Source organism: Aquarana catesbeiana, linkage group LG01 (genome assembly GCF_042186555.1).
Source record: "Aquarana catesbeiana isolate 2022-GZ linkage group LG01, ASM4218655v1, whole genome shotgun sequence".
NCBI lineage: Eukaryota > Metazoa > Chordata > Amphibia > Anura > Ranidae > Aquarana > Aquarana catesbeiana.
Window position 1 is genome coordinate 332,706,767 of NC_133324.1, and position 14,261 is coordinate 332,721,027.

A 14,261-nucleotide genomic window follows, 5' to 3' on the forward strand; every position below is an offset into this window, starting at 1 on the left:
ACAAGGGGGACAGTGTCACTGATGCATGCACTGTCACTGCTCACCATCCTCGTGGCCTCCTCAAATGGTGATAGGACAGTGCATGCATCCCTGATCATGGCCCACTGGCGTGGGAAAAAAAACAAGCTCCCCTGACCCTGTCCTGGTGCCATAGTCACACAGGTACTCATTGATGGCCCTCTGTTGCATGTGCAGCCGCTGCAGCATGGCCAACGTTGAGTTCCACCTGGTGGGCATGTCACAGATTAGGCGGTTCTTGAGCAGGTTAAACTCCTTTTGGAGGTCCGCCAGCCGAGCACTGGCATTATATGACCGGCGGAAATGCACACAGACTTTCCTGGCCTGCCTCAGGACATTCTGTAAGCCGGGTACCTGCCCAAGAACCGCTGCACCACCAAGTTAAGGACGTGAGTCAAACAGAGGAGGTTGGTGCCATTGTTGCAAACCACTATTCCTGCCTTAAGTTGGCGTGGCGTCAACCACCTCTGAACCTGCCCCTGCAGAGCTGACAGAACCTCTGCCCCAGTGTGGCTCCTGTCCCCCAAGCACACCAGCTCAAGCACCACATGGCATCTTTTGGCCTGCGTACATGCATAGCCCCTTGAACGCCTACGGAGCACCGCTGGTTCCGAGGACAAAGCACAGGAAGAGGCCATGGAGGAAGAAGAAGAGGAGGGGGTGGAGGAGAGAGGTGTGTCACAATCATTAGTAGTGGCATTTTAGAGGCGTGGTGGCAGAACAACCTCCAACACTACTGCACCTTGTCCTGCATCCTTCCCAGCTGCCAGCAGAGTCACCCAATGTGCCGTGAAACTTAGGTAATGTCCCTGTCCATGCCTGCTGGACCATGAGTCAGCGGTAACCGCCCTGTCCAGCGAGGCATGGACATTGCCTTCCACATGCCGGTAAACAGCCGGAATTGCCTTCTGTGAGAAAAAGTGGCGTTTGGGTACCTGCCACTGAGGAACCGCACATTCCACAAACTCACGGAAGGGGGCAGAGTCTACCAACTGAAAAGGCAGCAGTTGAAGTGCTAGCAATTTTGCCAAGCTAGCATTCAACCGCTGGGCATGTGGATGGCTGGGAGCAAACTTCTTTCGGCAGTGCAGCAGCTGGGGCAGGGAAATTTGCCTCTTACAATCTGACGTCGGTGTCCCGAAACCAGATTGCCCACAAGTATTTGGCTGTGACACACCTAATTCTACACCTTCATTCCTCTCAGTGCAGGTCTCAGAGAGGACTGAAGGTATAGTGGGGTTGGAGATCTCAGCTGATGAGGAGCAAGGAGAGGTCCTCTTTGTGCTTTGGTGTGGGTCTTTTAGATACGCTTGCCAACGAACTGCATGACAGGTCAACATATGTCTGGTCAAGCATGTGGTACCCAAGTGGGAGATGTTTTGGCCACGCGAGATTGCAAATAGCAGCGGTGCGATCTGATGCACTCGTCTCAAAAAAGGCCCACACCAAAGAACTTTTTGAATAACGCGCAGAGACTGCAGCGCCCTGCACATGTGGAAATTTGGGGTGTGATGCAGTCAGTGTGCTGCCCTTAGGCTGGCCCCTGGAGGGCATCCTGCCTCGTTGGTTATGTGCCGCCTCCTCCTCCTCCTCCTCTCTCCTATCAGGCACCCACATTGAGTCAGTGACCTCATCATCCCCTCCCTCCTCATCACTGGAGCAAACCTGGCAGTATGCTGCAGCAGGGGGAGCATGACTGCCAGATTGCTGTCCTTCTTGGGCACCCCCTCTGTCCGTGCTCACGTTACTGCCTTCATCTAGCTCAGTATCATCATCAGAGCCTTCCAAATGCTGGGCATCCTCCTGGAGCATGTACCCAACACTGTGGTCAAACAGTTCGAGGGACTCCTCAGGAGGACATGGTGGGGCTAGGGAAGGAGTCACTGATGACATTGAGCCGAGGGAAGAGGCCGCTGCTTTGCCAGACAAAGTACCCTGAGCATGGGTGAGAGAGGATGAGGAGGATGAGGACGGCTTGGTCATCCACTCGACCAAGTCTTCCGCATGTTGCGGCTCAACACAGCCAGCTGCCGAAAAAAAGGCCAAGCGTGTCCCATGGCCACGTGCTGATGAGGATGCACCGTCTCCACGACCAGCACTAGACACAGAGCCTGCTTGCCTTCTTTTATTGGCTTGTGACTGTCTGTCAATCCTTGTTGGCCTTCCAGACATACTAATGGCCTGTAGCTGCACTAAGCTGGGATATATATATATATATATATATATATATATATATATATATATATATATATATATATATGTACTGATACTGCAGATAGCAAAATCATCTGCCTGCCTGTAGTATGAGAACACCACCAACGTTCTACAGGTAGCTTTAGCTGAACACTGTGCAGAGCTTGCAAAAAACTAACTTGTAGCTTATGTAGCTGCCTGCGGTAGTGATAGGATCAGGAAAACACCACCAACCTTCTACAGGTAGCTTTAGGTGAACACTGTGCAGAGCTCGCCAAAAACTAACTTGTAGCTTATATATATATACACACCGTATTTATCGGCGTATAACACGCACAGGCCTATAACACGCACATTCATTTTAAGAAGGAAGTTTCAGGAAAAAAAACTTTAATTTTAAATAAGGAACTTTGGGTCAGTGCTCATCTGCAGCCTCACAAGTGCCATCAATGCAGCGTCATCAGTCCACATCAATGCAGCCTCATCAGTCCACATCAATGCAGCAGCCTCGCCATTGCCATCAATGCAGCAACCTCGCCATTGCCATCAATGCAGCAACCTCACCATTGCCATCAATGCAGCAGTCTCACCATTGCCATCAATGCAGCAGCATCACCATTGCCATCAATGCAGCAGCATCACCATTGCCTTCGATTCAGCAGCATCACCATTGCCATCAATGCAGCAGCCTCACCATTGCCCTCACTTCAGCCTGATCGATGCCCTTCTGCAGTTTAGAGGGGACAGGGAGTGGGGCGGAACGAGCGCCAACAGATTACATACAGTGAGAATCTTCTATGATGGACAGAACAGTGGTCCAATGGTGGCCAGGAGAGGGGACTTCCTATTACAGAGGCCGCCAAGTAAACAGGAGATTCTCACTGTATGTAATCTGATGGTGCTCATCCCGCCCCCCTCCCTGTCCCCTCCGAGGCAGCTGAAATTGAAGTATTGGCGTATAACACGCACATGCTATTTGCACCCAATTTTCATGGTGAAAAAGTGAGTGTTATACGCCAATAAATACAGTATATATATATATATATATATATATATATATATATATATACTGATACTGCAGCTAGCAAAATCAACTGCCTGCCTGTAGTATGAGAGCACCACCAACCTTCTACAGGTAGCTTTAGCTGAACACTGTGCAGAGCTCGCAAAAAAATAACTTGTAGCTTATTTAGCTGCCTGCGGTAGTGATAGGATCAGGAAAACACCACCAACCTTTTACAGGTAGCTTTAGGTGAACACTGTGCAGAGCTCGCAAAAAAATAACTTGTAGGTTTAGCTGAACACTGTGAGGAGGACGCACTACACTACCTTTTAGTTTTAGCTGAACACTGTGAGCAGGACGCACCACACTAACTTGTAGCTTTAGCTGAACACTGTGCAGAGGTCTCACTACACTAACTTGTACTTTTAGCTGAACACTGTGAGCAGGACGCACTACACTAACTTGTAGCTTTAGCTGAACACTGTGCAGAGGTCTCACTACACTAACTTGTAGTTTTAGCTGAACACTGTGAGCAGGACTCACTACACTAACTTGTAGCTTTAGTTGAACACTGTGCATAGGTCTCACTACACTAACTTGTAGTTTTAGCTGAACACTGTGAGCAGGACGCACTACACTAACTTGTAGCTTTAGATGAACACTGTGCAGAGGTCTCACTACACTAACTTGTAGTTTTAGCTGAACACTGTGAGCAGGATGCACTACACTAACTTGTAGCTTTAGATGAACACTGTGCAGAGGTCTCACTACACTAACTTGTAGTTTTAGCTGAACACTGTGAGCAGGACACACTACACTAACTTGTAGCTTTAGATGAGCAGTGTGCAGAGGTCTCACTACACTAACTTGTAGTTTTAGCTGAACACTGTGAGCAGGACGCACTATACTAACTTGTAGCTTTAGATGAACACTGTGCAGAGGGCTCACTACACTAACTTGTAGTTTTAGCTGAACACTGTGAGCAGAACGCACTACACTAACTTGTAGCTTTAGATGAACACTGTGCAGAGGTCTCACTACACTAACTTGTAGTTTTAGCTGAACACTGTGAGCAGGACGCACTACACTAACTGTAAATAGTCTAGCTGCCTGACTGTGGTACTAATAGGATCAAAAGAACACCAACAATTTTCTTCAGGTAGCTGTAAATACTGTAACAAGACAAGCCTGTCTGTCAGTAGGAAGATAACAGGAACGGATCTAGCTAAACTGAATACAGTGTGTATATATATATATATATATATATATATATATATATGCAACACGTGGGATGCATATATATACACAATACACTGTAAGTGCAGCTAACTCACTGACTGTCCTGCCTAATCTAGCTAACTCAAATGAAATGACACTGTCTCTCTCTCTCTATCTAAGCACGCCGGAACACACTACACAGGGCCGCCGTGCAGGCGGCCTTATATAGTGTTGGGCGTGTTCTGAACCCCCTGAGCCATAATTGGCCAAAGCCACCCTGGCTTTAGCCAAATACAGCTCTCTCTACCGACGGCGCTGTGATTGGCCAAGCATGCGGGTCATAGTGCATGCTTGGCCAATCATCAGCCACCAATGCACTGCGATGCCGCAGTGAATTATGGGCCGTGACTCGCCACATGAATTTGGCGGGAACGGCCCATAACGTTCGGAATTCGGCGAACGACCGAACAAATGATGTTCGAGTCGAACATGGGTTTGACTCGAACACGAACCTCATCCCTACCAGAAGGTAAATACTGCAAAGCACAACACAATCAGTCAGTCTTTGCATTCTAAATGAAAGAAATCCAACAGATTCCTTAACCACTTGCCGCCCGCCATATAGCAAAATGACATCGGCAAAGTGGTTGCGAAACCCTGACCAGACGGCATATGATGTGGTCAGGATAACAAGTCGCTGCGCGCCCCCAGGGGCGCGCCTTGCGGCGACACACCGCAACTCCGATCTGGGTAAAGGGTCTCTGACAGAGACTCTTTACCACGTGATCAGCTGTGTCCAATCACAGCTAATCATGATGTAAACAGGAAGAGACGTTTATCGGCTTTTCCTCACTTGCGTCTGTCAGCCGATCGGCTGCTCCTCTGACAGGGGGGCCTGCGCTGATTGTTTATCAGTGCAGCCCCCCTCGGATGCCCACCCAGGACCACCAGGGATGGCCACCACTGATGGCATCCCTAGTGGCCATGGGTGGCAATGTGTGCCCACATATGATGCCAATGTGTGCCCACACATGATGCCAATCAGTGCCCACCAGCAATACCTATCAGTGCCTCCTAATCAGTGATGCCAATCAGCGCCACTCATCAGTGTCCATCAGTGCCATCTCTTAGTTCCCATCCATGCCCATCAGTGCCCACCTATCAGTGCCCTTTAGTACCGCCTATTCAGTGCCCATCAGTGCCACCCATAAGTACCCATCAGTGCAGCCTTTCAGTGCCCATCTGTGCCGCCTGTGAGTACCCATCTGTGCCACCAATGAGTGCCCATCTGTGCTGCCTATGAGTGCCCATCAGTGCTGCATATCAGTGCCACCTATCAGTGCCCATCAGTGCCGCCTATCAGTGCCCATCAGTGCTGCCTATCAGTGCCCATCAGTGTCGCCTATCAGTGCCCATCATCAGTGCCACCTCATTGCTGCCACCTCATCTGTGCTCATCAGTGTCACCTTATCAGTGCCCGGCAGTGCAGCCTCATCAGTGCCCATCAGTGAAGGAGAAAACGTACTTATTTACAAAATTGTATAACAGAAACGAAGAAAACGTTTTTTTTTTCCCAAATTTTCTGTTTTTTATTTGTTTAGCAAAAAATAAAAACCGCAGAGGTGAGCAATGTATTGTATTTTGACAGCTGCTGCAGGAGGGAGCTGATAGGGCCACCAACATTGTAAATTTTAGCTTTTTCATCATGAACCAGTGTATGGCCAGCTTTACTTAATTGCAACAGAGAAAAACGTGGATTCCTGCCCTGCTCTACAGGCCTGTGTGACAAAGTTGTGTAAATTCCAGAACTAGATAGGCAAAAATACAAATCATTTGGCAGTTAAACACCTTCCATACATATACTGTATTTCATCTGGGCATTTAGCGGTTGACAGGATATAGATTTAGACCATTTTAGGCCTTTAGGCCATTTTTGTGTAGTTTTGGTTTTAAAGGGGTTGTAAAGGTTCGTGTTTTTTCACCTTAATGCATCCTATGCATTAAGGTGAAAAAACACCTGGCAATGACGCCCCCCCAGCCCCCCCCTGTTTACTTATCTGAGCCCGTTCACCTGCCGTTGATTGGATAGATACTGTAGGATAAGATAGCTCGCGCTGCTGTCAATCACATCCAATGACGCGGGCGCCGGGGGGGCGGGACCGAGTCATACACTCTGTGTCTATGGATGCAGCGTGTATGACAGGGAGCGCACCCGCAAGATAACCCCCTTGGGATAGAGCTTCCCAGAGGGGGGTTAGCTATTGTGAGGAGGAGCCGAGACAGCCACCGAGGGACCACAGAACAGGAGGATTGGGACCACTTTGTGCAAATCAAACTGCACAGTGGAGGTAAGTATAACATGTTTGTTATTTAAAAAAAAAAAAAACAAACTCATACAACCCCTTTAATCTTGGGGTAGATGTCTTGCTGGAAGATAAATCCTCTTAGGTTTCTAGCAAACTGTATCAGGGTTTCTCTGTATTTTGCAGTATTCATTCTACTTGCTACCCTCACAAGTCTTCAAGGTCTGCTGCAGAGAACAATCCACACAGCATAATGTTGCCATGTTTCATGATGGTGTGGGTGCTTGTATAAAGTTGTAAGGTGTTTGTTCTAATGGCCAAAAAACCCTCAATACCATACATTATTCAAGGAACCTTCAGAGTCTCCCATGTGCCTTCTGGCAAACTGTAGAGGAGATGTCATTTGAGATTTATTAAACAGTGGTTTCTATTTGACACTCCCCCCAAAGCTGTAACTGCCAACTGTCATGAATTTCCCAGGACATTCCTGGGATTTAGACATTTGTCCCGGTCTTACCGCTTCCCGGGAAATGTCCCGGGAAATCAGCGTTTTCCCGATTTTTTCCTTGTGGTTGGCACTGGTCCGCAGCCGGCACTGGTGAATTCTGTCTCCGTCGCCATTTTACAGAAGATCAGCTCATGAGGAAGAAACAAGAGGTGGAGCCCGGGTGGCAATGAAAGCAGCTGCCAATAGAAAGCTCCATTTCTATTGGCAGTCGCTGATCGCCACCTAGGCTCTGCCCCTTGGGGGGATGGGGGGTGACACCATCCTGAGCCGAGGGAAATAGAGAGTCCTGGGTGTGGGTGCCACACTATCCCTGTGTGAGACTCTGCTCTGTCTCACTCTCACTGCAGCTGCCTCCTGTCACAAGTGCGCCACCCAGAGAGTGATAGTCTGAGCAAGCAACTCTCCGTGCGGCTGCACGCTGAATCCTCCTGGCCTCGCCACCCAGGTGCATGAGGGGAGGGGGTGAGTTGTCCCGGGAGGGTCTGTGTTAGCACTTCAATCATCCCGGCACCATGGTTGGTATGGTGTCAGGATGACTTAAGTGCATTATTTCTATTATTACATTGTAATATAAAATGAAATAGTTCAACTCACCATAATGCCGAATCAGTGGGAGCCCCAAGCGTGTCACGTGCTACGTCGCCTGCCACCAGATGCCAACAGGAGTCCCCAGCAGAGTCCCTCCTTACATCAAGTGTCCCCAGCAGAGTCCCTTCTTACATCAGGTGTTCCCAGCAGAGTCCCTCCTTATATCAGGTGTCCCCAGCAGATTCGCTCCTTACATCAGGTGTCCCCAGCAGAGTCCTTCCTTACATCAGGCATTCCTAGCAGAGTCCCTCCTTACATCAGGTACCCCCAGTAGAGTCCCTCCTTAGATTAGGCATTCCCAGCAGAGTCCCTCCTTAAATCAGCTGTCCCCAGCAGAGTCCCTCCTTACATCAGGCATTCCCTGCAGAGTCCCTCCTTACATCAGCTGTCCCCAGCAGAGTCCCTCCTTACACCAGGCATTCCCAGCAGATTCCCTCCTTACATCAGGTGTCCCCAGCAGAGTCCCTTCTTACATCAGCTGTCCACAGTAGAGTCCCTCCTTACATCAGCTGTCCCCAGTAGAATCCCTCCTTATATCAGCTGTCCCCAGTAGAGTCCCTCCTTACATCAGTTGTCCCCAGCAGAGTCCCTCCTTATATCAGGTGTCCCCAGTAGAGTCCCTCCTTACATCAGTCCCCAGTTACCAGTGGCATCAGTAGGATTGGTGTCACCCAGTGCAGAAAAACATGGTGTCACCCCCCCACCATTATAGTCCTCCCTCAGTACAGACCCCTCTCCCACAGTACAAACCCCCCTCCCTCAGTACAGACCCCCTCCCGCAGTATAGACCCCCCTCACTAAGTACAGAACCCCCTCACTAAGTACAGACCCCCCTCCCACAGTATAGATCCCCTCCCTCAGTGCAGACCCCCCTTCCTCAGTATAGACCCCTCTCAGTGCAGACCCCCCTTCATCAGTATAGGCCCCCTCCATCAGTATAGACCCCCTTTAGTGCAGACCCTCCTCCATCAGTACAGACCCCCCAGGACAAACCACCCCCTCCTCCATCAGTACAGACCCCCAGGACAAACCACCCCCCCATCAGTACAGACCCCCCAGGACAAACCACTCCCCATCAGTACAGACCCCCCAGGACAAACCACTACCCATCAGTACAGACCCCCCAGGACAAATCCCCCCATCAGTACAGATCCCCCCAAGACAAACCCCCCCCTCCTCCATCAGTACAGACCCCCCAGGACAAACCACCCCCATCAGTACAGACATCCCCAGGACAAACCACCTCCCCATTAGTACAGACCCCCCCAGGACAAACCCCCCCCATTAGTACAGATATCCCCAGGACAAACCACCCCCTTTGACTTGTCAATTTCCCCCAGCCACTGTGGGAGACTCTACAGGTGAAGCCCTGTGCTGTGTATGCACAGGGCTTCACCTTGGGTAAGCAGCCTTACATTTCCCTTGTCCCCCCCCCCCCTTTACATATATGCACTGTTGAATTGTACAATATATATATTTTTTTCATATGTATTTGACTACATTGTCATTGATCCTGTGTCTATTAAATTACAGATGTATTTCCAAGTCTATCCCTAGAAACTAGTCAAAATACTGTTTATGATCAAGTCATCTCTGTTTTAATTCTATCTTGTACTATGTATTAATATTTTTTTCTTAAATTTTTATGACTGTCTACATATTCCATTGTATCCCTCTTATATTATACCGAGATAGTCCACTTGCTTCTTTTCTTGTCCTTGGTGAACCTTGGCTGGGGACCAGGCTCCCAAACTTCTGTTTCATGAAGTCTTGGATGATGGTACAATCGCTGTTCTAAATTATATACCCACTGACATTGTTTTTAGAGGCCACCCAATGTTTCCAGCTTTACAGATAGGAAATAGAATCCTTACCATTGGAGAAAAACGCAATATGGATTGGAAAAAAATATGCATACGTAAGGAAGGAAAAGATACTATTGTTTTAATAAAAATTATCTTGGATTCTTTCTTCCGATTTTGGTCTGGCGCTTCTTTCTGTGTTTTTATAGTTTAGGCTTTATATTCATATTATAATTTTTGGGGTTTTTATTGCATTCAGTTTTTGTAGTGTTACATGTCAAAAAAATTAGGAGAAGGGGCAAACATGAGTGGCACATGCAGCGTGCAGCTGATTGACATTGCACATTGCATGTACCACTCACTGCTGGTCTCTTTTTCATTTTATGGATCACCGCTCTGACATTGTGTAAGCAGTGTTTTGACTGTGTGTTTGGATTTTAGCTTAAGTTTAATTCCAGAAAAAAATCTATTATATGCTATCTTTAGTTTTGAGAATGACACAAATATTCATTTTCACAAAGTCTACTGCCTCCGTTTTTATGATGGCAATTTGCATATACTCCAGAATGTTATAAAGAGTAATCAGATGAATTGCAATTAATTGCAAAGTCCCTCTTTGCCATGAAAATGACCTTAATGCCATAAAAAACATTTACACTGCATTTGTAAAGAAGGCCTCAGGGCACCCAAGAAAGTCTAGCAAGTTCCAGGACCGTCTCCTACAGTTCATTCAGCTGTGGGATCGGGGCACCACCAGTGCAGAGCTTGCTCAGGAATGGCAGCAGGCAGGTGTGAGTGCATCTGCATCCACAATGAGGCGACAAATTTTGGTGGATGGCCTGGTGTCAAGAAGGGCAGCAAAGAAATCACTTCTCTCCAGGAAAAAGCATCAGGGACAGACTGATATTTTGCAAAAGGTACAGACTGCTGCGGGCTGGGGTAAGGTCATTTTCTCTGATGAATCCCCTTTCCAATTGTTTAGGGCATCCGGAAAAAAACCTTGTCCAGAGAAGAAAAGGTAAGCTCTACAATCAGTCCTGTGTCATGCCAACAGTAAAGCATCCTGAGACCATTTATGTGTGGGGCTGCTTCTAAGCCAAGGGAGTGGAGTCACTCACAACTTTGAACACAGCCATGAATAAATAATGGTACAAAAACATCCTTCGAGAGCAACTTCTCCCAACATCCAAGAACAGTTTGGTGGGGAACAATTCCTTTTCCAACATGATGGAGCACGTTGCCATAAGGCAAAAGTGATAACTAAGTGGCTTGGGGAACAAAACATCAAAATTTTGGGTCCATGGCCAGGAAACTCCCCAGGCCTTAATCCCATTAAGAACTTGTGGACAATCCTCAAGAGGCGGGTGAACAAAAAAAACCCCACAAATTCTGAAAAACTCCAAGCATTTATTATGCAAGAATGGGCTTCCATCAGTCAGAATGTGGCCCAGAATTTGATTGACAGCATGCCAGGGCAAATTGTAGAGGTTTTGAAAAAGAAGGATCAACACTGCCAATTGACTTTTTGCATAAACTTAGTGTAATTGTCAATAAAAGCCTTTGACACTTATGAAATGCTTGTAATTATACTTCAGTATATCATAGTAACATCTGACAAAAAAAAAAATCTAAAAACACTGAAGCAGTAGACTTGACATGAAAATAAATATTTGTGTCATTCTCAAAACTTTTGGCCACGGCTATAAAGTAGCAACTAAGAAAACCTGGCACCTCTATAAGCAATTGCCCTCCACAACTGTAAGATCTTCAATAGTGCCCTCCGAACATCTTTATTCCTAAAACTGTATAACAAAGGATTAATAAGTGGAGTGACTACAGCATATGCCAGGGAAAATATGTGATCCTTATTATAGAATGACTGTGAAGATGGACGGAGATATGTTAAGATAGCTGTCCCAAAGAACAAGCTGACCACGAGGAGATGAGAAGTACATGTGGAGAAAGCCTTTTTCTTTCCGCTGGCACTGGGGATCTTGATTACTGCACGAATAACAAAGGTGTATGAGATAAGAGTTAGAAGAAGGGAGACCAGTATTACACTGGCACCAAAAAGAAAGACCACTAATTCATTAATATACGTGTTCTTGCAAGATAGCTTCAAAAGTGGTGGAATCTCACAGAAATAATGTCTGATAAGGCGGTCACGGCAATAGGGTAATGTAGCAGTAAGAGCAGTGTTCACTAATGCAGTTATTAACCCAACAGTCCAGCAGGTAATTGCCATATAGATGCAAAGGGACTTGTTCATGATTACAGTATACAATAGAGGTTGGCATATAGCAACATATCTATCATATGCCATCATACCAAGCAGAATGCATTCTGAGCCCCCTGAAATTATAAATGTAAACATTTGAACAAAACAGCCTACAAATGAGATTCCTTTGGCTTCCTTTAGCATGTTGTTTAAAGTATTTGGAATGATTGCTGTAGTACACAATAACTCAATTATAGCGAGGTTGACCAAAAAGAAATACATAGGAGTGTGAAGACGGGAATCAAAACAGACAACAGATATAACCATGGAATTTGCAGCCACAGTCATCATGTAAGCAAGAGAGATTATCATAAACACCCATGGCTGGTATGCTGGTATGGACACTAGGCCTTGGAAGAGAAATCCATCAGCAAGTGTTACATTCTTTTTCAGTGCACTTTCTTTGTACCTTTTTTTTATAAAAGAGAGGAAGATATTTATATCTAGTAATCCGTAATCTGTGCATATTTCATAAAAATATACTACTACTGTTGAAGAGATGTCTCACAAAGCCTTTGGGCGATCCAAATCATAAAATTATATCTATATTAAAATGAGATTTACTGAGTGGAACTTCAGCTATTTTGTTGTGGTTTTTAAAAATGATTAATGCCCCGTACACACGATTGGACTTTCCGACAACAAAATCGTGGACTTTTGTCCAAAGGTGTTGGCTCAAACTTGTCTTGCATACACACGGTCACACAAATGTTGGCCAACAATTACGAACATAGTGACGTACAAGACATACTACATGTTTTTTCAGCTCTTTAGAGCCACCCTTTGGGCTCCTTCTGCTAATTTTGTGTTACTAGAAGCTTGGTGAGTGTTGATTTGTGCTTTTCTTTTTCCTTTTTTCATTTATCGCTTTTCAGTTCGTTTCTGAACGACTGTTCGTCAACCAGACATGTTGTGGAATCGGAGGAGATAACGTGTTATTTATTATTGGCCTTGGAGTTATTGCTTTGACATTATTTTTTGGGTTGAATAATAATGGTTTGATTTGGTATATTTTCTATATTTTTGGATGCATAGAATGCACTTTTTGGTTAAGTTCTATTGGCAGATAGCATGTCTAATTATTTATTTTTTTATTTTTTTTAATGCACAATAAAAAAAATTGTGAAGAATAATACTTGGCTATGTGTTTTACTTCAAATGACAGTTTGGGAGTAGACAGTTACATTTTATAAAATACAAAGTAAAATTAACAAGTGATACCAACAGGGGATAATGGTGTTGTGGTATCTTGCCCAAAAAAAAAAATAAAAAGCATAATAATATTATTCTTGATATCACTAGAAAAAAAAAGCCTTTGAAACTTCATTTGCAATAACTCCATCAGTATCACCAGCAAAGCAGCTTCATTATTATCCCATTAAAGAAGAAGAGAATTGTGCGCTGCATTTGTAGATTTCATAATTTGCCACGTCACGAATGTTAATTCTCCATTACGAACGCTAGTTTACAAGACCGACTGCTTCTGCTTCTGAGCATGGGTGGACTTTTGTCCGATGGACTTGTGTACACACGGCAACAAAAATTTGTTGGTGGAAAATTTGAGAACATGCTAGCCAACATTTGTCCGATGGTGCATACACATGGTCGGACTTTCCGCCAACAAGCTCACATCCAACATTTCCAGTCGAAAAGTCCGATCGTGTGTACGGAGCATTATAATAAGGTTTAACTCTCTATAACTATTCTTGTATTAAATCATCATCAATAAAAATTCATTCTCCTATATGTTACAGTACAAAATAACATCCTATAAAGTAATGCCATGATATGTGTTAACTCTCCACAGCAAACAATCTGTGTAACAGTCCACACATAAACTTGTTATCTAGATTACCGTAATTATTCAGAAAAAATCCACCATAGTGCCAAACACTCTTCCCCTGTGTTTTCCCACTCCACAGATTTGAGGCTCACTTTCTGTTGTGGACCAAACTTAAAAAACTAAAATAATTTAGTATATCAGAGTCCCTTTATATCACCAACAAGGGGTATTCATTCTTCAAGAATCATGTTGGGATGAAATCTCATGCTTTTCCCACATTTTGACTTCATCTTCACTGTCACATTTCAGGCTTGCTGGGGGCATTTCTGGATACCAGGTAAAGCAGATCCCATATATTTATTTCACCTATGTATGTAGATCAGCTTTAACCACTTGCGGACCTGCTCACGTACATTTACTGCTCCAGGTCGGCTCTCCTGCGCGAACCGACGTACCACCTGTACGTCGGTCCGTGCAAGGAGGATAGCAGGCACATTCCCGCCGTGCCACGGGAGCATGCCCGCGGGTCCCGCAGACTCAATGTCCACTGGCAACCCGTGATAGCTA

At 45.7% G+C, this 14,261-nt stretch overlaps 1 protein-coding gene across 1 annotated transcript; it reads right to left on the reverse strand.

Moving 5' to 3' along the window:
* Positions 1–11,347: 11,347 nt before the first annotated feature.
* On the reverse strand, positions 11,348–12,199 carry LOC141132779 (olfactory receptor 5V1-like). The gene has a single exon (XM_073621675.1). It carries the CDS (start codon positions 12,197–12,199, stop codon positions 11,348–11,350), a length of 852 nt encoding a protein of 283 aa, XP_073477776.1.
* Between the last annotated feature and the right edge of the window lie 2,062 nt (positions 12,200–14,261).